Genomic DNA, 26,752 nt, shown 5'->3' on the forward strand with positions numbered 1-26,752 from the left:
AGAAATATGTATCTATATTATTCAACCCTCAGAACATCACAAAAAGGTAGGTACCATTGCATGTTTTTACATATAAGAAAAATAAGGCTTAAAAATGTTAAATAATATCCCTAAAATACACAACTAATAAATTTTAGATCCAGGATTATAGACTTAGGTATTTCAAAGTCCACATACACATGATACTATAGGCCACCTTCTCAAACCAGCTGGATAAACAAATTGGGAAAATATGTGTATATATAAAGATACGTTAATATATGTATATATCTACGTATATAGATGGATCAAAATTATATTTATTCCTTGAGAAGGAAAGATGGAGTCCTATTAAAACAGATTATTTTTACCTTTAGAATATCTCCTTCAAACAGCTGGAAGCTTCGTGCTCTGAGATGGATCCCCTTGCCAGCTTCTGTTTCAATTTTATAGATACACTCATGGTTATTATCATAATTTGATGGGAAATTTGGAGACAGTAATGTTCCTTCATTTCCTCTGACACTTGCTCCACATTCAGCTAAAATAAATAGGACATTAAAAAAGGAAAGAGGATTCAAAAGTGGAATTACTGATTTTAATAAATAAAAACTTTTAAATCATGACAGCCCTCTTTTCTCTCAATGTATACCTGCTAGCACCATAGTATTTTTATAGATTAGTGACTTCCTTCTACTGTTTTATCCACTGGACAGGAAAGATACCCCCATTCATCCCATTTTCAAGATTTTCTTATTTCTCTTAATAGAATGCACCTTACTCCTAACTTACACAGAATTCTAGAATAAAACTGGTATGCCCGAGCACTCCGGCTGCATCACTGGCAGTCACCTCTGCGCCCCATCTCTGCTTCATGAAGCATCCCCGCCAATCCCAATGTGCTGACTCAACAGTTATGTCCCTGCAGTCTTCCCACGCTGGTATTCTGTGGCCTCAACCTGGATGCATTTAAAGGGGATTCTAACCGTGGATCAAACCACTGAGTCCCCTGCTACTGACTCACAGCACTGAGCCCATCTGCCTGTCTTGGGACGGAAGCCCTTTCAGCAGCAGAAAATAACGTTCTTCTCCCCTTGACGAAAGGAGAGGGCAATTCACCTCTACATCCAAATTTGCATAAAGAACTTTAATCAGAGTAAAACTGAAAATAAATATAGCTTTCCACTTTCTGCCAACTTGGAAAAAGTCACCTAAACTCTTAGCACCTGTTTCCTCACCTATGAAAGTGAGAGAGTTAGGCTAACTCCTAAAATTCTATTCGTCCAAAACAATCATAAAATAATAAAATTGCTCTGTGTATGTGTGTGTTTGCATATGTATGATGTGTGTGCATCTGTGTATGCATGTGCGTGTGCATCTGTGTGTGTATGTCTGTGTGTGTGTGTGACAAGAGTGCTCCATGTGATTCTGCATGAAATAACTTATTGGCCACACTATGTGAAAAGCACAGTGATTTTTAAAATTTCGACAAAGTACGTCTGAGTGTGAATAATGATCAACTTGGAAACTGACAATCAGTAAAATGCCTACATGTCATGGGGGTGAGAGAAAGGGGGACAGGGTTCAGTCTAAGGGGGCTGCTTGAGGCATCACACAACTTTGGCAGATGTCCTGTGCATGCCTGTTTTCATAATTCCAAGTCTCTGACATAACCGTCTTCTCTGACAATCACTGAAATCAGCTGCACCACGAGCCTTCCCTGGCCTGATTGACGGAAGGAATAAGCTGGAGATTCAGGATTAGCTCAAGATGACTTGTGCCCTTGAATCTCATGAGGTCCCCACGCAGAAGGGTCGGGGAGAAAATCAGGGAGAGAAACAGGAGAACTTGGCTCACCTGCCCCTGATCTTTCCCCATAAAGACCTGAAGGAAGGTTTCAGGGGAAACAGTGTTGAGAAAGAAGCACAGGGAAGTGGTGACCCCAAAACATGGCAATGGGATTTTATAATAACTTTAAAATTATAGCTATAGTTACTATTATTATATATTCATATATTTGTGTAATTTTAATACTTTTTAAGAAACATTTTTATGGTGAGAAAGGCAAGTGGTGTGTCTCTCAGGCTGTGTTTGGACTTTCATTTTTGCTCAGGCTGGGACATGGATGTCCTTTCATGTCAAGAATCTGGCGATTCTCAGCAATTCTGAGACTGACGTTGTATGGCTTCATCTATTAAATTCAATAAGCATTTTGGGCAAGTAATCTCCTTGAGAAATGGTAATCATTCATGGGCTTTGTTGCATATTCTTTTACCGTTTTTCTTTCCTGAAGAAATGGTGATTTTAACATAAAAGCCAAAATAAATGAAAAGAACACTGGAACAGCAAAGCAGAAGGTCCCCCTTTGGCTGCTCTGTGGATCAAACAGCAAGGGGTTCAAACTCGTTAAAGATATTGGACGTAAAGAGAATAAAAGAAGAAACTCATAGAATTCTGATAACCAGAATATGGAAACTATCACAAGCACTAGGAATTTTTATTTAGAATTGAATTGGACAGTGATCAATAAAGGAAATCATTCAAAAATTAAATTTACGTCCTTTTATCTATTACTTTGTAAGTCTGAAAAAACATCTCTTGCAATGGAAGACGTAATAAATACTGATAGAGTGGCAACTAGACCATTTTTAGTCTAAGGGATGCTTTGGAAGGGATACTTTTTATGGCTACTGTAACTGGTTGTGTGGGTTTCGGTTCACTGCATATATGACTGCATGAGGTCCATCGTGCACTCTGTTCACTGGACAGCCACTGTGAAGTGTGGGCAGCCTTGCGTCAAACATCCTTTGAGGTGGGCAGGAGGTAAAAGGGTTGATGAGGGCCCTGGGCCCCCCTCTGGCCATCAGGAGATGAGTGGTCTTCTTTCTTGACTGAATGAGGTCAAGAGGCCGGAGGGAGGGTTGAAGGACACCCAGGGTAATTAGCTCAACACAGTGCTGAGTCCACACACCTTGAACCCAAAATGTGGCATGAGAGCTTTGCCACTCTGGGGTAACTGTGAAAACTGCCTGCAAGAAGTCCGTGTGTGTCTCCAGGGGGCTGTCCCATGAGGAGGGCAAAGCCAAGGAGACCCACTCCGATGGGCTCCAGCCCTGCGACCCTGGGAAGGACGTGCTTTACCCTCCCTGGGGCAGGGGAGCCTACATCTCTCTCTCTGTTGTCTGGAGGCTCTGCTCCTACGTCCGGCAGGTGTGTTCTCTTGTTCTTCTTATGGCTGGAATTCCTTTCTTTGGGTCTTCACACCACTTTGTTTCTATTCCCTTCTTCTCCTTGACAGATTTGCCACACAGAGAATTTTCCAGGCTCAGGAGTGTCCTTTTTTAAATGTAGACTCAGTCTATCACAATAAGGCTGATGTGTAAATGGTATATGTCACACACTTTTCTAAGTTCTTCAGTTACATTAAATCATTTAACCCTCACAATAACCTTATGTGATGAGGTAATAAACCCCGTTTCACAGATAAGGAAACTGAAGCACAGACTAGCTCAAAAGTCATTTTTCCCAAGGTCACACCACTAGTACAGACTCATTATTGATTTGATATAACCTCTAAGTGCTTAGCTTAGGAAAAGAATTGCGGACTTTTAAAAAACTCCTAATTAATGATGGATATACTTTATAGTTAAAAGTTCATAATGTTATTCATAATTATTGGTAACGAAACTAGCAGAGCAAAGTTTTGTTGTAGAAGAGAGTATACTTTTAAGGATTTTATCCAGATAGGATAAAAGTTAAGTTACCAATTAACTGAGGTTATATTTGTTTTCACATAAGCATTTAGGACATAACCATTTATTTCTCATAATGCAACAAAAAGGCAGGACTAGAAAGAAGGCTTTAGCATTTGGGTAGCCGGGGAGAAAAAATTTATCAAATCTAAAGATGTAATTTTACATGTCTTTTTGTGAAGATTTGGATTCTGGGATTTTTTTCTAAAGCAGATATATAATAAGTGGTGCTGATTAAGTGCAAGTCTACACTACATCGAAGTAATGAGTGTGGGAGATTAACTGGCCGGTCGTAACCAGTAATTCTTGGCAGAGGAGCAAGGCCGTTGCTGTAACTGGTAGAAAGACGCGGAAGAGGGCCAGCCGCCTTGCCGGCACGTCTCCGCTCACTTTATACTCGCCTCTTGAACATAAAACCTCCACTAGCGTCAGGGCAACTAGTTCTCATAACCTGAGATGCAAGTAAAGTTCCTAAGTGAATAAGCAATAACAATTAATTTACTCATGATACACCTGTGAGTGAACCTAAACATATATGGCACGTGCATTTAAAAGTGGAAGGTCAGAATTCATTATTCTAGAGTGTACAGTACAGGACTTAAAAGATAGTATTTATTCAAATTTTTCTCCAAGAATATGAAATTGCTTGTAGAGTATACAAACTTGGTACATCAATTTAAAAAGCCTATTTTACTATAGTGTTTTATTTAATATAGCCATATAATATGCATTATTACTGTTTGATTTATATCTGTATCACTTTATATTCTTCAAAGATTTTCATGTAGATCATCATGTAATTCCTTTTATTTTTTAAAATTGTTACTTTCCTCGGTTTTAGGCAATTATTTGTGTTTGACGCTATTCCGATGAACACGGGTGGCTGTTGCTGGAGTTGTTTTCTGATTTTATGTGAATCCCAATAAGAAAATATGACCTTTTACAGGCTGAACATGATCAGCCATTTGATCTTGAGGGTCTTGGTTCATTCTGACTCGGTTCCATAGCAGGCTGGCAACATCAAAGGTCTGGTGAGAAATGCAGGTCGGGGACCTGGAGCTATGGCACATGGTGAAGTCTCAGGTGTGAGACACGTGGGTGTTCAGGTGGCCATACAGACGTGACAAAGCAGGGGAACATTTGGGAGGACTTAGGGGATCTGGCTGTAAAGAGAGACTGAACCAGACGGCAGTGGGTGTATGGGTGTCACTGAACCAGGGTCCCTGGAGAGTTTGGAGCACAGAGGTGTCCTGATAAGCATCTGTTTGGAAAAGAGGAGATGCACTAAAAGAAAACAGTGAATCCTAAACACTCTAAAGGAAAACGCAAAGAGTGTTGTAGTGTGAAAATGGACATGTCAACAAATTCTAGAATTCCCAGTCCAGAGGAACACACTGGAAGATCAAATAAGTAATTGTAGAGCCTATAAAATGTACTAACACTTTGGCCAGCTGGGTACAGCCATCTGTTTTTCTTTTGGTCTATTTGTCACTTGCACAGAGTGCATTTTTATAACTATTATATCATTGAATAAATATAACAATTCCATGAGGTCAGTATCAACACTAAATCCATTTTACCGATGAGGAAACTGAGACAGTGTTAGGTTAATAATTAACTTGCTCAAGATCACATGGAGGGGGGCGTTGGTGGAGCTGTGATCTGAACTCCAGATGGTCTGGTAATAACCACATTATGTTTGTCAAAATACAATAGTGATAATTAATTACACTTATAGATGTTAAATAATCCACGAGGAACACGTATGGATGCATGACTCCAAAAGAGTAGGAGCATGAGGCTGTTGTGGGAAACACACCTTCTGAACGTCTTAATTCAATGTCTCACAAAATGTCCTGCCATGGAACAGGAATGCCTGCATTGGGATCCTGTTTCTGAGGCAGGCCAATGACTTAAATTTATTTCGAATTAAATCAACTAGCGCACAAAGACGAATGCAACACATTTCCAAATGCAAGAATTGAAACGTGTCAAGAAGACGGAGGAAGGTGCACTAAAGCCTGAGACACTGTCCCACAGGAGATATCTAAGTGAAATACAACAAATGGTAAAAAGCAGGTGCTCAGAAAATTACAAAATGTAAATCATCAGAATTTCAGAAATTCTTTGAACTTGATTTCAGACATCCATTGCAAATCTCCATTCCTAGAGCAATTAAATGGATCAATTTTCAGTTCTTCCCATAATCCATTTAAAGTGATTTTAAGATGAATGAATATAATTTCCCTTAAAATGAATCATTTGCTTTTTTATAAAGAACCTCCTGAAACTGTAATTAAAATTGAATTGTCATTGAGAGTTTTGTAATGGAACTAAACTTATTAAAATTAAATGAACAAAATAGAAAGGAGTCAATTGATTTTTCAGTTAATTCTTCTGTACAAAAGCATCACCCCATGAGGTGGTCTTAGCAGCTCTGGGTGATGTAACAGAACACAGACAAGAGGCTTAAAGAATAACATTTAGGGCTTCCCTGGTGGCGCAGTGGTTGAGAGTCTGCCTGCCGATGCAACAGACACGGGTTCGTGCCCCGGTCCGGGAAGATCCCACATGCCGCGGAGTGGCTGGGCCCGTGAGCCATGGCCGCTGAGCCTGCGCATCCGGAGCCTGTGCTCCGCGGCGGGAGAGGCCACAACAGTGAGAGGCCCGCGTACCGCAAAAAAAAAAAAAAATTATTTCTCACAGCTCTGGAAGCTGGAAGTCCACATCCATAGCACTAACCATATTATTTGTAAGCAATAATAAATATTCAATATCAATAAATATTTTACTGGGATATTAATTTACTATTTGATAGTAACACAGTAGATGAAAATCTATACTCTCTCAATCTGCCTACTCATCATGCTAATCTGGATTCCAATTCTGTTGCTGAAGAACTTACCCCCCTAAATACTACCGAGGCTTTGCAATGCCCCTCATCTCCCAGGGCCACTTCTCAGCCCAGGTGTTCACTAGAACTTCTATTTACCACCAGATGTTTATTAGAAAAAGGTAAAGGAGCATTCTCATAATCCACTTGGCACTCCTCCAGGGTCACCTGTGATCTTTGGATTGGATTTGCAACTTTTGTCTAGGGATAGATTATTCTTATTTCTATGATTTTACAGGAAGAAAGACAGACACAGCGTGCTAATGACTCAAACTTTGAGATCAAGATAGGAGCTTCCGAGAGAAATAATGTTTATTTGTTTGACAAACATGTATTGAATAAGGCACAGAGCTGGATTTAGGGCTATAGCAGCCTCCACTGTAAGGAAAGGTCAGCCTAATGGGAGAGACAGAAATAGGAAGACAAGTTTACTGGAGTACAGTGGTTATCCTGGAGGGTCCCTCTCCAGCCGGTGGGTAAGCGGGTAGAAAGAGTTTACATGGGAGGTGAGTTCCAAAATGAGGAAGTCAGCCTGGCAGAAAAGGGGGTGCACGTTGCAAGTGAGGGAGCAGTGTAGAGAGAGGCTTGAGCATAAGAGAGAACCAGGGCAATTTGAGGTCCTGTGCAGCCTTGGTGTGTGCGAGCCCAAGTACATGAGTGAGCTGGGCGAGACGTTGGAGAGTCTGGCCAGTGAATAAGGGGCCTGCGTCCCCGGCGAGTGGAGGGTTTGTTCTGCACATTATGGGAGCTGATTCACGGGTTCTGTTAAGGGGGATGGATTTGTAAGGTTCTGAATTTGGACAGATCACTCTGGGGGCTGCGGCAACAGTGGTTGGTGGCTGTCCTGGAGGTGGGGAGCATCTTCGGGATGTGAAGCTGAGAGCCTTCGCAAGGCTGGGCGGAGAGGATGGGCGGGAAGCCTCCCTGGAGAGCTGGGGAGAGGCAGAATCTTCAGGACTAGCAACTAATTCGACGTGGAGAATGAGAGAAAGGGAGAAATGAGAACTCCCAGGTGCCACGTGGGTCACCTGGTGGATTTTAGTGCCTTACTAACATGTTTATTTAAAGGTCTCTTGTGTCCAGACGGGCTGGAAGGAAAGTCAGGAAGCAGTAGGTAAAATACAAGAGGTGAAATACAGAATGGCCCCGCCAGGCCATTCCCTCAGTGCAATGCAGGGCTGAAAGGCCTGGTTTTAGGTGCCCTGTGTTGGAATCTTGCTGGCTGTGTGCTGGTGGGCAAAGGTCTTAAGTTCTTTGTGCCTCAGTGTTCCCATCTGTAGAATGGAACTGACAATAGTGCTTACTTCATAGAGGTGTCTGAGGGATTAAACAAGATAACACATGGAGAGAGCTAGAGCAGTGCTGGTCTAGAATCAGTGCTCAGTAAACATTAACTATTATTTCAACCCCAGTTACTCCTCATTTTATACTTTAGGCAACAGTGTAAAACCCCAAATAACAAGACTATGAGTGTAAAGACAATGAATCTAGATAAAATAATAGAATAATGCAAATGGAATATTATAATCGATAGACCATGTTACATATGTGGATTAAGGCTTTGACTTCATTGAGTTGGGAGTTTTTTCCCCCAGATTTTAAACTATCTTGCTCAGTAATTTCCAATTTGGGGCATATGGATTCTAGGCAACTCTGGGAACATCTAGGATCATCTAGAAAATACTGTATCTTTTTTTCTTGAGATAGTGTTCAAAATTAGCATCCAAATCTCAAATAAAAATCATAACTAAAAAAAAAATTGAGAACTACTGTTTTAGGAGAAAACCACATCATAGAAAGATCAGATATGTGCCTGGCAAGAGATAAAGATTTGATTCATGTTCACTTGTCTAATTTTTTTATAATGAAGTCCTCACTATCCTACTATCTATGGCACACTGGAACACAAAAAAAAGACAGTATATTAACTTTTGAACCACATAATATTCCTAAATAATTGAAGAGATTCTGTGCATTGGAAAAATCTGGTTTACTAAGTTAACAACTTAGCATTTTTATGGGTTATGAAATCTTATTTTCACAACTTCCCCACCTGCCTCTAGTTTATCAGCTGGTAAGATCACAGGTGCCTCAAGGACTCAGAAGGCTCACAATTAAGGGGGTCCATGGTTCATCACTAGACAAACGTCATAATGCTACATTAGCCAGTTTCTGTGACTTTAAAGGACAGCTTGTACGCCCTTTACATGCTGAGCAACGTGGCCAAGTGACAGCAGATATTGCCTCTGGAGCTGATGACCAGACCCTCTAGACCCGCAGCCAAGATTCCATAGTTAAACTGAGCCACCACAATTCTCTGAGGACTCCCTACAGCAGCACAGGTTCAGATTAACAGTAAATACACCCCACTGAATGGGCTTCTTAATTCTGTTTTAGCACAGTGCCTAGTTCCAAGTACCTAAATAAAGATTCCTATTACTCTCTGGAATGACCTCTTGAATTCTTCAAGAACACTGTGAAAAAGCTAATTCAGCATTAAAATGTCTACAACGCCCACTTTGCGAGAGTATGCACGATCATCTAATCAGAGTTAAAGTGTAAAAAAACAACAAAACGAGTATTTTAAATTGTCCCCATCATTATACCAGGTGATACCACTGCTTTTAAGCAACAGAATTGTCAAAGGTTGTGTTAATACAGCATGGCTTGTAGCTTTTATTTTGTCTTTTGTCCCAGGTAGAGTGTGTGTGTGTGTGTGTGTGTGTGTGTGTGTGTGTGTGTGTGTGTGTGTGTGTGTGTGTGTGTGTGTGTGTGTGTGTGTGTGTGTGTGTGTGTGTGTGTGTGTGTGTGTGTGTGTGTGTGTGTGTTTCTTCTCCATAAATATGCTTGACACATGCTTCAGTTTCACTCCTCTTCAGCCAGGTCGTCTTGGGGCTGAAAGGGGCTGGCTTCACCGATGAGGTAACCACAGCCCAGAGAGGCCCCTCCTCCGCCTCCCTGGGGAGTGGAGCGCCTGCCCAGTTGCCAGCCTCCTGCCCTCCCTTGCCTGGCGGGGCCCTGCACGCTGACCGCACCGCGCCCTGCCCCCCCGGGGAAATGAAATGAAAGCACGTGACCACCTACCCACACACCTTGGCAGAGATGCGCTCCATACACGACGGCCCCCGCCCAGGCACGTGAGCTTGGTTGCGCCTTCTAAGCGATAACCTGGGAAGCACGAAAACGTCAGAGAGTCTCCAACTCCGAAGTGAAAACCGATTCTCCTGCTGAAGGCAGGGACGCCAGGATCGTCACAAGGTTCGAGGTCATATTCTGAGACATGAAGAGACAGAGTACACTTGTGGGAACCCGGGTAAATACTCAAAAATTATTTAGCAAGAATAAAAAGGTGCTATTATTTAAAAAATAAACATATATATATATTCCCCCCCCCAGGCTCTGCTATAACTGTCATATGGATTGTCTTCCTTTGTACTATGAGTTTTCTCATGACAAATGGAATATAGTATTTTTTAAAATAAATGTATAACATTATAATAACATGATCCACTCAAAACTGTCACTTTAACAGTATGAAATTATTTTAGTGATACGCCTAATTGCTAAAATCAGTTACTGTCCTCCTAAAGGTGCTTTGGATAAACAAGACCCAATGGAGAACAAACTCAAAGCAGTATCACAGGGTTTTTTCACAGGGTGGAAAGCTTATCATAACCAATTTCACCCCTAAAATACACCTCACTATGGAACAGCAAAACCTTTTCCTGTCTATTTTTCAATTTATAAACCATGTTTTATTGACGCATAATGAAAAATATCCTGGATCCTGCTAGAAATTTCTGTACACTACCCAGGAAGAAAGTGCTAAATTTAGTTACAAAGAAAAAGAAGAATAATGTCTGTTGTGTTGCCGCATTTGGGGATTAAATGTCCCAAATAACAGTACTAATAACGGCATTTTGCATTTGTCTCATTCCTTAGTACCAACCCTTTCAAACCTCTCTGTATGGGTACAACTGCACTCTGGCTGTCATGGGCCTCATGGGCCACCATTGTGTTGCTGATCCTTCTTGCTGTGTTCTCAGCGTGTAATGTGCCCAGTGTTTAGCCAAACAGGATCAAACAGTGGGCCACCATTAGGGGGCTGAATGGTGGAAAGAGCTTCAGAGAGGTTAAAGCGTCAGTTAAAGGAAGAGCATTACTGCAGTGAGTGGGAGGCAAAAGGTTTTCCTATGGTGGCGGGGAAACTGTGCTAGTCCATCTGAAAAGATACGGCCTTTGCTTTCTGACTTCCAACTACTGTCTTTCAAGTTCTGACTCTAAAGTGTGGATTCTGTATTCTCAGGGAACATATTAAATCCAAACCATCATTTCCCCCAATATTTCTCAATTTTAATCCATCTTTTCTATTCCCATCATCCACAAGTTTCACCACCAGCATCCCAACCCCGTATGAAGAGGAAAGCTCTGCTCCAGTATTTCCCTCATCTCACCCAACTTATTGGTCAACATCTGAGCTCCACGCTTTCTACATTGTCTTTATCCTGTTTTTCATTTAGCTAAAAAATCTATTCTGGATCCCTAACATATTCAAACTACTCTCACCACTCTGGAGATATATTCATTAATTTGACCTATTTTTAGTATGACCCAGAAAGGGAAAAAAAAGGTAATATCATTTAATTCAACTCAACAAATATTTATTGGTCATACCAAAACATAATGGTAGACTTTCTAGGAAATAGTAAAATAAAGCTGTCACAATCCAGGGAACTTTATCTTCATCTGACAGAAGTCATTCTCCTCCTAACAGACTGTATACTCTCAACTCGAATCACATCTTTGCTGTCATTTCTTTAAAAGCAATTGAAAACTCTTGCCAAATAAGAGAACAGTTTGATATTATTTATGCTAGATCTATTGTATTACAGAGAAAAACACTGTAATCGTATGGTTCTTTGTGTATATTTTTATTTCATATTTCGACTGATGTCCTCTGAAAAATACCTACTGAAATAGGAAGCCTGATCCAACACCCTGAGATCAGAGGTGTGGATTAGTTCCATCCTCCCACACAAGGTCACATAAAGGTCCTCTTGTGTCAATTGTCACTTACAGACTATTACACAGTGTGTATTTGCACAGCATATGTTTCCAGTTAGTCATCCAGCAGAAGAAAAATGTACTGCCCTCAGGATTCCAAGTTCCCTGACTCAAAGATTTGTTCTTAGAACTTACTCTATTTTTCTTCATCAATTCTCTAGTCTCATTCCCATGAGCACACAGACACGTGTTCCAGGGCCCATTTTAAGAATGCAACACAGCAATCCACTGAATAAAAACCACTCTCATGACCTCACGATGACCACAGCCGCCGCGCCTGGTGGGGCACCTCCGGCACCAGCTCCTCAGAGGCGCTCCACGTTCTATTTCCACAGCACCTCTTCCCGGTCCCTCTCCACCCGCCAGCCTGGCTGGCTTCCAGACCAGAGCCACCGCGGCCTCCCACTGTGAGCCCGCTCACCAAGCCTTGCCTCCTCCTACTTACACAGTGGAAGCCCTCTTCCTCCTTGAAGGGTTACCCCTTCTCTCCTCCTAGCTCAGGGTCCCACCTTCTCAGTCCATGATTTGAATCCTCCTCATCTTTGCACCAAAATGTCCTGCCCCACCTTAAACCTAGTACCTTCTTTCTGTGCAGCTACACTCATTTCCCAGCTTACCCAGGAGAAGACACATGAATAGATCTTCACTGTACAATGAAGGAGACAAATATGGAAAAATAATGTTGGAAGATACACAATTTTGGTATATAAATAGTGTTATGGGAATGTAGGAGGAAAAATATTCTGCTTAAGGAAGAGGGAGAAGACTGCGAGCAGCAGACAGTGCTTGATCTGGATGCAGTTCTGCCTGGTGAGGAATGAAAAAGGGTTTTTTTTTTTAACATTTTATTTATTTATTTGGTTGCATGGAGTCTTAGTTGCGGCAGGCAGGCTCCTTAGTTGTGGCATGTGAACTCTTAGTTGCAGCACACATGTGGGATCTAGTTCCCTGACCAGGGATCAAACTTGGGCCCCCTGCATTGGGAGCGTGGAGTCTTATCCACTAGGCCACCAGGGAAGTCCCTGAAGAAGGGTTTTGAATGAAGAGGAAACTACATCTGTAAAGGCACTAAGTTGTCCAGATTCTCATCCTTTGAAGAGAATGACCAGGAAGCTATGTGAATTCACAGAAAGTTGGCATTCAAAAAGTAGTATCACAGGAGGCATGGAGAAGGAAGGCTGGAATCCTAAGTGTACACAGAGAGCAGTCAGTAGCAGACACTCAAGACAGAGAAGGGAGGGCGGACGGCTCGACCTAAACATACTTGAATAAGGAGCCCTTTCCCCCCATATTTCCATTAGTATCTATGGGGACACTGACTGGGAGACATAACTGAGAAATGACCCTTTAATAAACCTTCTAGAAAAGACAGAAATAAACTGGACTAACAAGGAAAAATATCCGGATATAACAGCATACTGATTTTGTACAAATATCAGAACAGTCTCCAGAAGGGTAAATGCTTCAATTGCATAATGAAGTGGTTACTTATTTGGGCACAAAGAATAAACTCCATTGTGTTAGCGTCACTGGCAATTGTTCACAGCCCAGTTTCAAGGCAACATGCCTGCAGATGAAATGATTCCTTTAGCTTATCTAAAGAATACGTTTCCTTTAGAATCAGCTTTGCAATCAAAGGTGTATTTTGTCTTTAAAGACTGTCTGAGCATGTGTGTGACACAGTCTTGATGAAAGTGATTCCTTGTGCAAGCTTTACAGATTGTCTTCTACTGGTTGTGACCAAATGAATTGTTCCGCATGTTCAAAAAGTGTTGCAGTTTAGTCTTAATATTTAAAAATATTTTAAAACTGCCCCAAAGAGCTACAAAGACCCAGAAAAGTGTTGTTGTTTCTGTTGTTTGCTTGCTTGTTTTTTAGGGAGTTTACGAAAGGAGTCAGCTTCAGAGTTGCACTCTGACTTTTGTAATCAAAAGACTCCTTGTAGCTGTGTAGCTTGTAGCTGTGTGCTGGGAGTCATGGAATTAAGAAAGAAATATCTTAATACCATTCTTAGCATCATTCAAATTAAACAATTTAACCCATACAAATAATGCCTGAAACAACATAAATCCCTCACAAATATTATCTATGTTTTATAATTAAAAGTGAAAATGTTTCTTAATTTTGGAGTATCATTTTGCTGCCATGTATGATGGCATTAAAGTCAACAAGAAGCTCATCCTCGACTGCATGTGTTCATCCTTTTTTTCACTCTAAAGGTGGTTCTCAGTACAAGTATGGCATCTCCTGGAAGGTAGGATTCAAAATAATCAGACCACAGCTAATTCTGAGTATGTCTCCCAATAAGGACAGCTTCCTCAAAGATTCTGACAGAACTGATGACCAGAGAGACTGAAGAGATAGTGATATTAGCAGATTTGGGGGGATGAGAATTCACAGTCAATGTGAGGCATGGTGTCTTGTGGACGCCAGGCCGCTGCCCTTGCACCTCAACTCCTCCTCCACCCAACTAGAGCCTCTCACTGGTCGTCCGTTTATGTGTAAACACACACACACACACACTCGCTCACACAAACAGTACAAGTATTGCCAGAGAAGACCCCAACATACCTGAAAATGTGATATTGAAGCCCTCGTAGGAAATAGAAAAGTCTGATATAAACCGAAGCTGGGCGGTGAAGTTTCCAAACAAACCTGCCTTAATGGTGTGGGGCAGCACCGACCCTGTGAGCCTGGCCACTGGCTCCGAGAAACTCCCGTCCTCTGTGATGAGTAAGTAGTCATGGGAGCTCTCCAGGTGGAAGGTGTGGAAGATCATCTGAACCCCTGAGAGACAGAGAGACGGAGGTAGTGAGAGAGAGACAGAAAGAGAAAGATGAGAGAGAGACAGAGAGAAGGAGAGAGGGGGGTAAAGGGGGGCATTGGCAGAGTTAACAGTTGGGGAAAAGAATTTCTTCTGGGCTTAGAGACATAAAAGTCTTGAATCAAAAGATAATCTTAAAATGCAACCTTAATTTTGAAGTTTGAAGGAAAAATACAGAGAATGGGTAGAAGAAGGAATAAACAGCAAAAAAAAAATGCTTCAGCATATTTAAGTACAGATACAGATAAAGGTTAGACACAGGGATATAGACAGCTGTATCGACACGTCCAGATATAAATGCATAATAAAACTCAGCAGGAGGGTCACAATGGACTGTGTGCAGCCCCTTAGGGAAAGCATTTGCCCCTGAGGAGCGAAGGACCAGATCGCTTTCCCATTTATAGTAAACACGTGTCCTTTAGAAAATCTAGGCTTGGAGGTCTAATACTGAAACTTACACAAGTGAGCGAAGACCCTTTTGAAATGATAGTTTTACGTGATCCTTTGCGCATGTGTTCTCATTGTAACTATACCCACAAAGTATTATTTCTGAATCCCTATACATAATGAATAAATTTAACCATGACTAGGTCCTTTTTAATACAAATACTTATTTTCATGATGACAAAACCTTGGTTGCTCATTATTTGTTTATTCTTAATTTCCTCCAAGGCCAAGTTCTTCTTAACGTGCATTCATGATGGCAGAGTGTAAGATAGTGTATATAATAAAACATGTCAATTTAACATTAAGTTGAGCTCAAATTTAAGTGGAAAGACAAAATCTACATAATGTTTATGTGAGAAAAATTCCAAATTATCTTCTTGAAAATGACAAGTTTACTCATACGAAAAAGACTCAGAGGATAGTCCCAAATCCAATGTCTATAAACTGTATTTCTTACACAAAATTCAAATGTTTCTGGTTTTCACTCCACTTGTTTATAAAATGAGGATAATGAAATCTACTCCATAAATCAACACTGGATTATGTGAAGATAAATTATTCATTATATGTAATAATACTGGGTACACTTAGAACACAAGCCAAGTACAAAAATGTATCCTAGATTTATCATAGAAATGAGAAGCTTAGATAATTTCTTATTTCCCTATATTTAAGCACTAGTCATATGTTACTTAATGCATGCCTCTTTTCCTTACCATTACACCTAATTTTCAAGCTTATGTTCACAAGCATAAATTCAAGTTATCTGATCAATACAGAATAAAACAAGAAATCTACTTTTGCTTGAAAGCACCAATAACTTAAAGACCATTTTTCTTCTAAAATCTTACTAAAAATCAAAATTAGCAATCAAAATATACATGAGGAAATTAATTATCTTACTTGTTCACACATGAATATTTTTTTCTTTGTTCACAACCATGTTTGTATCTAGTTACTTTGTATAATTTGAAATCTGTGCAATATCCTTACCCTTTCCATGAGACACCTCAATGGTCCATGTACAGTTTAGAGAGTTTGGGTAAAAATCTGGAAACCCAGGAGAAAGAACTGTTCCACTCTTTCCATGGATGTATCCTCCACAGAGGGCTTAAAATAATAAGGAAATATCATTGTAGTATTAAAGTTTCACAATGATTGCTACACAAAATACTTTTAAAGTGCCATTTAATTTACACAAAGACTAAAAGAATATTTAAGATCACCTCCATGTAAAATAAAATGGAACAACAACTTTATTTTACTTGAAATATGCCAGTTGATATACAGTGTCCTGAACAGTACAAAACCTGGAAAAATCAGACAGGCTAAGGTAAAACAGCTGAAGAAGAACCCTCCTGTGACAGTTAATTTTATGTGTCCACTTGACTGGGCCACAGGATGCCCAGACATTTGACCCGACATTATTCTGGCTATGTCTGTGAGGATGCTCCTGGATGAGATGGACACTGCAACAGGTGGACCGAGTAGAGCAGGTTGCCCTCCCCAATGGGGTGGGCCTCGTCCAACAGGTTGAAGGTCTGAAGAGGTCAGAAAGGCCGAACATCTCAAAACTAAGATGGAACACATCTTGCCTGATGGCTTTCAAACTGGGACATCATCTTCATTCCTATCTTCAGACTAGAATTGAAGCATCAGCTCATTCCGAGTCTTGAGGCTGCTGGACTTCAAACTGGAATTTACACCACTGGCCTCCCTGGGCCCCTACTGGATGACTACAGATCTTGGGACTTGAAAGCCTCTATAATCACATGAGCCACTTCCTTATAATAAATCTCTCTATCTATATACCTATATCTATATCTGCATCTCTATCTTTACCTTATTGATTCCATTTCTCTAGAGCTGCTGGTCTTCTCAGTAGCACTTCATTAAGTTTAAATCCTTCACATCAATATATGCCCTTTTCAATATGCCTCAGAGACTCATTTTTGAAGGAAGAAAAAGAAAGTTATACATAATCACTTGAAGGGGAAAGTCACGACATTTAGGGAATCAGTGCAATATGGAGGTTTAAGTGCTCAGACCCTGATGTCAGAAAGCAATGTGATCAGATGCTGATGTGTCTCTGGCTCTATGATCTTTGGCAAGTGGCTTGCCCTCCCTCCTTTATAGGTGTCTTATCTTGAAAGTGAAAACAGTGATAAAAGCCATCTCTTAGGGTAGGTGTTTATAATAATTGCCTTTATAGAACACAACTTACAGGGCCCCATATGTATGAAATACCCAAGGCGTTAGCTAATGATAATTATTATTAGAGCTTTAATATATCAATAATTTAAAATTTGAATAAATTCTATATGCCTTAATTTTGCAAACATTTGAATAGTGGATGTTTGTCTTTTCTTTCATATCTTAAGTCCTATCAAGCTTTTCAGAATGTTAGAGCTGAACTGAAAAAGGAATCAAAGCTGATGGAGTCAGCACAGGGGGAGGCTGGGGGCAGGAAAGGTGACTCAGGTTCAGCTGTGATTCAGTCTCCAGGTCCACTGGGCCCCTAACCCCTGCATCGTTCAACAGTCTGCAATATGAACATCCTGAACCATGTGTCATAAAAGCTAGGTCCACGAATAATACTTGCAAAAGAATTAGCTAATTTATAGAAGACGTGATATTTCTCATCATCCTCAGTCAGTGTGTAATTTTAAGGAAACAGATAATATCTTTGAATATGCAAACCAAATGGGAAGAGCTAGGTAAAAATTAGCAAAATAGAAACTTTTAAAGTGAGTTCTAGAATAATTTAACAGTTTAAAGTGTTCACATCTTAAAGTTACATTGATTCATCTTCTTATGAAAACGATAACATTAACATAGCATTTAAAATTAATTTATTCAACAAATAGTTACTGAGCACCCACTATTTATGAGCAAAATAGACAAAAGTCTCTGCCCTGGCAGAGTATACATTCCAGTTGAAGAAGAGAGAATATAATATGAAGAGCTGATTCTATACCATGTTGGAAGATGATGCATGCCAGAGAAGAAATCTAAGAAGGAAAGAAGAACGGGATATTCTAAGATGGGTGTGGAGTTGGGGGCAGCATAAATGGGCGGGGGAAGCCTTACTGAAGAAGTGGCCTGTGAAGAAGGACTTGAGACAGAAGAAGGAAGTACTTGATAATCTGGGGAAAAACTTTGGGGGAGAGGGAACAGCAAAGACAAAGGCCCAGAGCTAGAGTGGGCTGCTGGGTTTGGGGGAGGGTGACGGGTCTGGGAGGGTAAGGATGGAGTGCTCAGGGGAGCCAGGTTTAAAGGGGCAGATCCCGTCCAGGCCTTGGCATGTGTCTCAGTGAGATGAAGGACCACGCGAGGCTCCTGTACAGAGGATGACCCTGGCCAACTCGGACTTCAGCCTGAGCACTAGGCTGCTGTGCGAGGATGTGGTTGGGCGGCAGAGAGTGAAACAGACAAGATTCTGGACCAGAACATCAGCAGCAGAGGTGGCCATATTTGGAAGGTAGAGCCAATAGGATTTTCTTGTCAGTGAGATGTGGGTGCCATGAAGAAAAAGGAAGATTTGGGGATGATTGTGAGGTTTTAAGGCTAAGTGTGAAAAACTGAAGATGCAGAAAAACTTTGGGAGAATCAGGTTTTGAAAGTAAATCAGTTCAGTTTTAGATACACAAGCTCGATGCCTACTAGACATCCATGTAGAATGGTTGCTGTTGCGATTGGATATACAAGTCTCAATCCCATGAGAGAGGTCTGACCAAAGGGTAGAAAGATGAGATCATCAACACTGTGAATGCAGGTGTAAGACTAAAACCTGGGATATTCTTATGAATAAGACAGATAAGTCCCTGTTTTTCAAAAGTTTACTTTCTAGTGGGCAAGGCAAATAACTTATAAAAATATAGCGAAGGATGACTTATTCTAAGAACAAGAATCTTGTTCTCTAAACTCAAAGGCAGTCTAGGCGATGAGAGTACAGTGAGGCTGGCGAAGCAGCGAAGTGATGGACACACGGCCCCGCAGTTGTTCACTCCCAGGATGATGAACACTGAGTAAGCCATGAAAGGATGGAGGGAAGGTAGACGGTCAGAGTCAGCCCAGTGTTAACAGTTTGCTCTGTGACAGGGCAGTGGCTGCCAATTTACTGTAAGGTCCTTGGGTTCCTAGTGGTCTGTTAAGTAGAGCCCTCACACTATGGATTCTGTAGTTACCAACTTCTATCATTCCCATCCTGCCCCGTCACCTTCTCGGATCCTGCACAAAGTCTTCCAATGAGTTCAAGTCTGCAAACAGGGCAGTCATTGTTTCAAAGAACCAACAACGTGGCTTTAATGCTTGTTTGTAAGCATCCGCGCCGCCTGGACTGGAGGAAGCAGGAGCTGAGGCTCCTCCACGCAGAGGCGGTGGTGCGGACGGAGGGGCCAGGTGTGGCTGACTCTTCTCTCCCTGGAAGACACTGGCTGCCCCGCGGCACCTGCTCTAACCAGACACCTAGCGGCTTTCAGACTCATGCTTCCGGTCCTGACTTCCTTCTCAAACGCAGTGGAATTACCGACAGCTGGTTAAGTATCTCAGAATGAAACCCTTGGGTCCCTTCCCCCCGCCACCAGCCGCATCTCCACGATGACGCCTCCATCCGCTCCCCACTTGTGGAACGCCCTGTAACTGGTGTGTTTCGGGTCATTTTTGTCTAACTGATTTCCTGCTCCCTTACTCTTGTCTCTTCCTTGAAGAGATTAACGTGAGAAAGCATACGGTCGGTACACTGTTGGGTTTGTTTCTTTTCTCTTTCCCCATTACTTCCTTAAACTACTATAAAGTTCTATTTAAAGCAAAAACTTAATGGGGTTACTTTCCATTTCAAATTATTCGTGGAATCCCCATGCCCTACAGAAGTTATTGATTTTATTCATTCATTCATTTATACTGGAATCCTTTCCTCAAAAGAACTCGTACAGGGAACCCTACAATAAAAGGCGGGGATAATCAGAGCTGTTCAGTTGAAGCAGCCCTGCCACTGTCCTCGGTTCCACCTCAAAGAAACCCCTGGGGCCCCCCTGTAGGAACACAGCACAGGGCAGTCTCAAATCTCTCACCCACAGAATTGGGGCCGTGCTCACAGGACTAGCATGAAAGGCCTCTCAACTACCTTTGATCGGCATCTACTCTCAGAAAATAAATCTCTATCCTCCAAATCCTCCAGGTCTTCTTTATGCCTCTATGCCTGATTCTTACTATTTCTTCACTTTCAATCTTTTCTTTCCTCTCAACCTTACTATTAAAGATGCATCAGGAAAGCTGCCTTCCAAGCCTTTCAAGATTCCAAATTTTTCATCTCTTTATTCTCAATCGTTTTTCCTGAGTCTAGTAAAGCATTTAGTTCATTGGATGACTTAAAAAATAAGTCTTTCTTCTGTCTATTCTAATAGATTATGAACTTGTCAACTGTGTGCCTACAAATACAGTAGTTTTCCCATAAATACTTGTGGAAAGGGTAAAGAGTTTACAAAAATATTTATTTAATGAAGAAATTTTTCCAAAGTTTTCCTTGCATTTGTCTTTCACCAAATAAAAGGTCAATTTATTGCAATGTTCACTTTGCTTCTTCAAACCCTGAGTATCTAAAGCATAAACAGAAAAAAATGCAGTAATGCTATGATGTGAGAGATATTGATAGAGTTTACCTTTTTTCCAGGGTGATATGAAATATTGTAATTCTGATTTCTTCTTTCCTTTCTGAGAGCTATGAATTTTTAAAGGTTTAAATATCCTATTGATGTATCATTTGTCACAATAAAAACCCATGGGGTTTAAGATTGCTTATGATTTGCAAAGGCAACAATAACAGCTCTTAAAGTGAAATGAAAACAGTCAACTGTGACTGACTAAAACTCTTGTATCAAACTCTAAAATCTCCCAAAGTATGCAGATTTATTAATAGCTTTTTATCAAACATTTATTATTAGCTGAGATAGGCTCCAATGAAGCATAAGCAAAGCAAATAGTTTATGCTACCAATCTCATTAGAGAGGTTAAACTCCAAATTTACATAAATTTAAACTGGGAGACAATAATAGATAAAATGCACAAGATAAAATGCATTTTCTACGGAAAACAAACAGATAGCATCTCAGATATCTGCAAAGCACACAAGGCCCTTTTCAGTTTGTTGCCACACCATTTCTCCTAGATAATTTCCTTCTAATCATTCTATTCATTTTCCATTCACTCTCCTTCACTAACCCTGCAGGAGTTTGCAGAATGTTCCATGTCAATCAACTCAGGTGAGTTTGCTCATTTCCTCTGCCTAGAATGCTTCTTCGCATGTTGGCTACTTTGGGAACTTCTACTCATCACTGGAATCCCAGCCCAAGGGTTGTATTTTAGATGAGTTCTTCAATTCCTATTCTCTAGAAGCTTGAATCTAAACTGAGAAGACTGTATTAAATGATTAAATGTGCATGTGTATATATGTATATACTATGGCCTGAATGCTTGTATCCCCGAAACTCACACTGAAATCACAAGGCCTGATGTGACGGTATCAGGGGTGGGGCCTCTGATGTGATCAGGTCATGAGGGCTGAACTCTCATTGATGGGATCAGTACCCTGATAAAAGAGGCCCCACAGAGCTTCCCTGCCCCTTCCACCATGAGATGACTCACTGAGAAGATGGCTGTCTGCAACCCAAGAAGGGCCCTCCCAAAAAGTCAATCATGCTGGCACCCTGAACTTGGAGTACCACCATCGAGAACAGTGAGAGGTAAATTCTGTTGTTTATAAGCCTCTCAGTCTGTAGCATGTGGTTATAGCAGTCCAAATGAACTAAGAATATCTATGATTAGATTAGATTATACATTTGAAAGTTAAACTTTATGGAACTGCAAATAAGGAGAAATGGATATCAGGAAAGTTAGTAGTGCTGGTGACCTGGAACAATTCCAGAAGAATTCTGGTGAAGGTTGAGGGCAACCTGGCCTTGGAGGATGAGGATGACTCAGGGAATGAAATGCCCAGGTTGCTGGCTAGACAGAAGTAGAAAATAATCTTGGATAGATATTAAGATATTTAAACAAAGTAAGTTGCCAGTGTTAAATCAAGAATACACAGAGAGTATTTTAACATGTATATGTTGTTCTCTTTTGAGAAGAATCCATTCAAAGTCAAAATGAAAAATCTCAGATGGGTCAGGATAAGACTCTCACTTTTACCTGTCAGTTTTCTTCACCAAATCAAGAATCTAGCTAATTTGATGACTGGTGTGTCTTCTATGATGAACTAGGTGCCATCTCCCACCTCTGTCGAGTGGTGGAGTCACGATCAGAGGACTTTACATTTCTATCTCTCCAGCTCAGGCTGAAAAGTTTGCAATGAAAATCACTGGAGAAGCCTCATTTTAGTAGATGCTCAACTGGCCTACCTCAAATTCAAGTTGTAAAAAAGAGAGCAGCTGATTATGTGCTCTATTTCTAAATTCCATTTTTAGCTCTAGTCCAAAAAGAACAATTAAAACTGCACAGTAACATCCAATGAAGCCATGCGTTTGTATATAATGTAAATATTTCAATAGAATTAGTCATATGATTAACTTATCACAAATTTTGGATTAAGTGATATATTGACTGATATTCAGTTATGTGTGAATAACACTGAAGTATTTTAAGGGTTAGGCCCTTACCATACTTAGTGTTCTTAGTACAACTGTTGTTAATAAAGAAGTCTAAATAAGGAGTAAATATTTTGGTATAGTACTGATATTTATGACTTTCTCGAGTTTTACAAATTTTTCATTAGTCCAGTAGCTAGTAGCCATCTGACACTCTCTAGTAGTCATAAGCATGAATTGTATTTCCTTTTTTATTATTAGAGTTCTAATACAAAAATAAAACAGGTAATAAGAATTCAAATAACACCATAAAATGGAGAGTTAAAAAAGTCTCTCTTCATTCTCCCCGATAGCCTACTAATCTCCCCAAAGGAAAGCATTATAGTTATAACTTTAGAATATCTATTTCCAGTCACTTTCTATGCATATACTGCGAGTGTGTCTGTAATTACCTATGTGTACATGCTCATATACACGACACGCATTGTTCTGTGACTTGCTTTTTCTTTCCTTCAAAGAGTGTATTATTTACGTTTCCTAGTAATAGTGTATAATGAACATGCAGATTCCTAATCCCACAATGATATATTAATAGAGTAATATGACCTTTCTACTTTTTTTGCAAATCCAACAAGGGAGGAAAACTATTGTGTTTTATTTGCATTTTCCTGATTCCTAGTCAGAATGGGCATATTTTAAACCGTTTTTTGACCTTTTGTGTACTTCTGTCAATCGCCTATGTGTGTGTTTCCCCCATAGACCTATTGCTTTGTTTGTGTTGTTGTTCTTCTCCCATTCATTTACAGGACACAGTTATTTAGAATCATATTACACGGACAGTGCAATTATTTTCTGTAATCTGACCCTTTTCTTTTACCTTTTAAAAAATTTAATGGAACTTTTAATTTGTATATAGTGAAATGTAAATGTTTTTTGTTTATTGTTTCTATATTTCTTTAGAAGGTTTTCCAAGAATTAAAAAGTAAAATTTCTCAAGGGACAAACAAAAGGACAAAACCAATGACTCATGATTATATAGTCACTTGTGTGACAAAATAGTGCATCAGAGAAGAGACAGTATGATCTTTCCAATAAATAACACTGTCTCAATTGGAAAGCCCTACTGGGGAAAAAAATGGATCTAGACACTACGTATTAACTTAACAAAAAATTAGACGGCTTTAAAGTATATATTTGAAATTTAAAAAAAATTAGTGTTTGCTTTCAGGGGTGATGAAAACGTTCTTAATCACAGTTATGGTTTCATGGATGTATACATATCTCAGAACATATTAAATTTTTCACATTAAACAGGCAGTTTATAGCATTTTAATTATATCTCAATAAAGCTTTAAAAGTTTTAAAGTTTTCTGAAAGAAAACAATAGAATATCTTTATGATGCTGCGGGTAGCAAGGCTTCTTAAACACTACCTGTAAAGCACCAACCACCAATGAATTCACTGAACAATTAGACTACTTTGAAAGGAAAACATTCTACTCATCAAAGAGACCAAGATCCATCTACGTCTCTACTAATGACCCAATTTCATTCCTTTTTATGGCTAATATTCCATTGTATATATGTACCACATCTTCTTTATCCATTCGTCTGTCGATGGGCATTTAGGTTGCTTCCATGACCTGGCTATACTGTAGATAGTGCTGCAGTGAACATTCGGGCGCATGTGTCTTTTTGAATTATGGTTTTCTCAGGGTATATGCCCAGTAGCAGGATTGCTGGGTCATAACTTACAGACTGTCATACAGAGGGAAGTAAGTCAGAGAGAGAAAAACAAATATCGTATACTAATGCATATATGTGTAATCTAGAAAAACGGTACAGATGAACCTGTTTGCAAGGCAGAAATAGAGACACAAACATAGAGAACAAATGTATGGACACCAAGGAGAGAAAGGGGAGGTGGGATAAATTGGGAGATATGGATTGACATATATACACTAATAGGTATAAAATAGATAACTAATGAGAACCTGCTATATATAGCACAGGGAACTCTACTTAATCTTCTGTGGTGACCTAAATGGGAAGGAAATCCAAAAAAGAGGGGATATGTGTATACATATAACTGATTCACTTTGCTGTACAGCAGAAACTAACACGACATTGTAAAGCAACTACACCCCAATAAAAAGATTTTAAAAAAGAGATCAAGAAGAGGAGGAAGACAGAGACAGAGTGAGAGAAAACATTCACAATGCATCGATCCAACAAAGGAGTGGTCTCCAAATATACAAGCAATGCTTACGATTCAATGAGAAAAAGCTATGTGACCCAGTATAAATAGGAGGAAAAAACAAGTGTTTCATGGAGGAGGATATACCCTTGGCCAAAAAAGCATGAAAGGGTGCTCAAAATAACTCAAATTTCATACAGAGTATCATGGAATAAAACATGGTGGTATTTATACAATAAAACATAGATGACGAGAATGAAGGAAGTGCAGCTAAATGTCATGATTTGGATGATGTCACAAGTGTATGACTGAGTGGAAGAAGCGGGACACAGCAAAGTACACATCCTGAATGATTTCCTTTACACAGAATCTTTAGAGGATCAAGGGAGCAGTAGCCTTTGTAGGGCAGTGACCAGGAGGGGACACGGGGGGGACTCCTGGGGTGCTGGTCACGTTCATCTACTGATCTGTGTGGTCTTGATCTTATACAGATGTGTTTCTTGTGGGAAAACTCACTGAGCTTATATTTGTGTAAATAAATAAATATTCAATAAACAGTTGTCTTAATAATATTTGACTAATTTTCACATAATGATTTTAAGTTTTGAATCTTTGTTTCTATCATTAATGTGTAACTTAGATTTACTTTTTTAACATTTTAAACCCCACTCAGATATCCCATTTGACCAACATTATTTATTAAATGCCATCCCCTCTCGCTGATTTGGAATAATTTTCATAAATTAAGTTCCTATATGGGCACAGATACGTTACTAGGATCCCTATGCTGTATCATTAATCTGTTTCTGTATTTCTGCACTGATTTCATATTGTTTTAATCAATCATTAATTCTCAGTATTCTTTGATACTAGGTGGTGTAGCCCTTCCTTATCTTTCTTAAAAATATGTATTTCTTAGCTGTTTGCAGCCTTTACCCTTCTGGATTAATTTTTAAATGTCTACAAATTTCTATGAAAAACCCAAATTAATTTTAATTAGATTTGATTGAACTTTAAACTCTATTTGTAGAAAATGTGTACATTTAAATTTCATTCTTCCCATGTAGAAACATAATATGTATTTCTATTTCTAGGTTATTCTTTTGTATTATATTGTAAATTTCTAATTTTTTAAAAATATAAGCCTTCATATTTCTTGTTAGATATATTCCTGGCAGTTTTTAGGGTTTTATTTTCTATATATGTATTTTATTATACTTCTAATATGTTATGTTCTTTGTGGAAATCTACTGATTTATGTTTATCCTGAATGCAGTCACATACTGAACCCTTATTATTGCTAATGGTTATATTCTCTTTCTAATATTTATCATTCATACAATTTTCTTAAATTATTGCCTTAAATAGTAAACTATTAATAGTTTACTATTAAGTATGATATTTTCTATAGGTAGATTCATTTATATTATGGTTCTCTATGTATTTGTTAAGGTGATATATTATTTTAGAGTTTATTTAAGGTCTAATATAAAAAAGAATGCAAATAAGGAGACACATCTTCCTAGAATAATTTACTCATAACTACTGTCTGCAAGTCTTCATCCCTTTCACCTGCGTTGAAGGAAGCAGTTGGCTCTGATACATCCTCATGTGTGGCAAACATGGGGCCAAGGTGCTTGCAGTCCATGTTGTAGTTATGCACCTATGTACACCTGAGCAATTTCTGCCACTTTCTTTCATTGAAATATTGAATTGAATATAAGGGGAATTAGGAATATACCTTTTAAAATATTTTTGATTTAACTATAGTTGATTTACAATACTGTGTTAGTTTTAGGTTTACAGCTTCAGATTCTTTTTCCATTATGGTTTATTACAAGATATTGAATATAGTTATCTGTGCTATACAGTAAATCCTTCCCCTTATTTTTTATCTATTTTATATATAGTGGTGTGTATCTGTTAATCCCATACTCCTAATTTATCCCTTGCCCCTCCCCTTTTCCCTTCAGTAACCATAAGTTTGTTTTCTATGTCTGTGAGTCTGTTTCTG

The 26,752-nt window shown here is 39.5% G+C and overlaps 1 protein-coding gene across 1 annotated transcript in view; it reads right to left on the minus strand.

Moving 5' to 3' along the window:
* Positions 1-26,752, minus strand: part of CSMD1 (CUB and Sushi multiple domains 1) — a gene marked incomplete at its 3' end in the record, with an annotated part of 1,728,858 nt that overhangs the window by 290,476 nt on the left and 1,411,630 nt on the right. Inside the window, exons 19-22 of the mRNA XM_082608811.1 lie at positions 15,953-16,069; positions 14,260-14,475; positions 9,709-9,897; positions 351-520 (exon numbers count right to left, since the gene is read on the minus strand). Coding sequence (XP_082464937.1) covers positions 351-520; positions 9,709-9,897; positions 14,260-14,475; positions 15,953-16,069 — 692 coding nt within the window. The remainder of the gene's footprint in view (positions 1-350; positions 521-9,708; positions 9,898-14,259; positions 14,476-15,952; positions 16,070-26,752) is intronic.

The sequence above is a fragment of the Mesoplodon mirus genome (assembly GCF_964341445.2).
Source record: "Mesoplodon mirus genome assembly, chromosome: 20".
NCBI lineage: Eukaryota > Metazoa > Chordata > Mammalia > Artiodactyla > Ziphiidae > Mesoplodon > Mesoplodon mirus.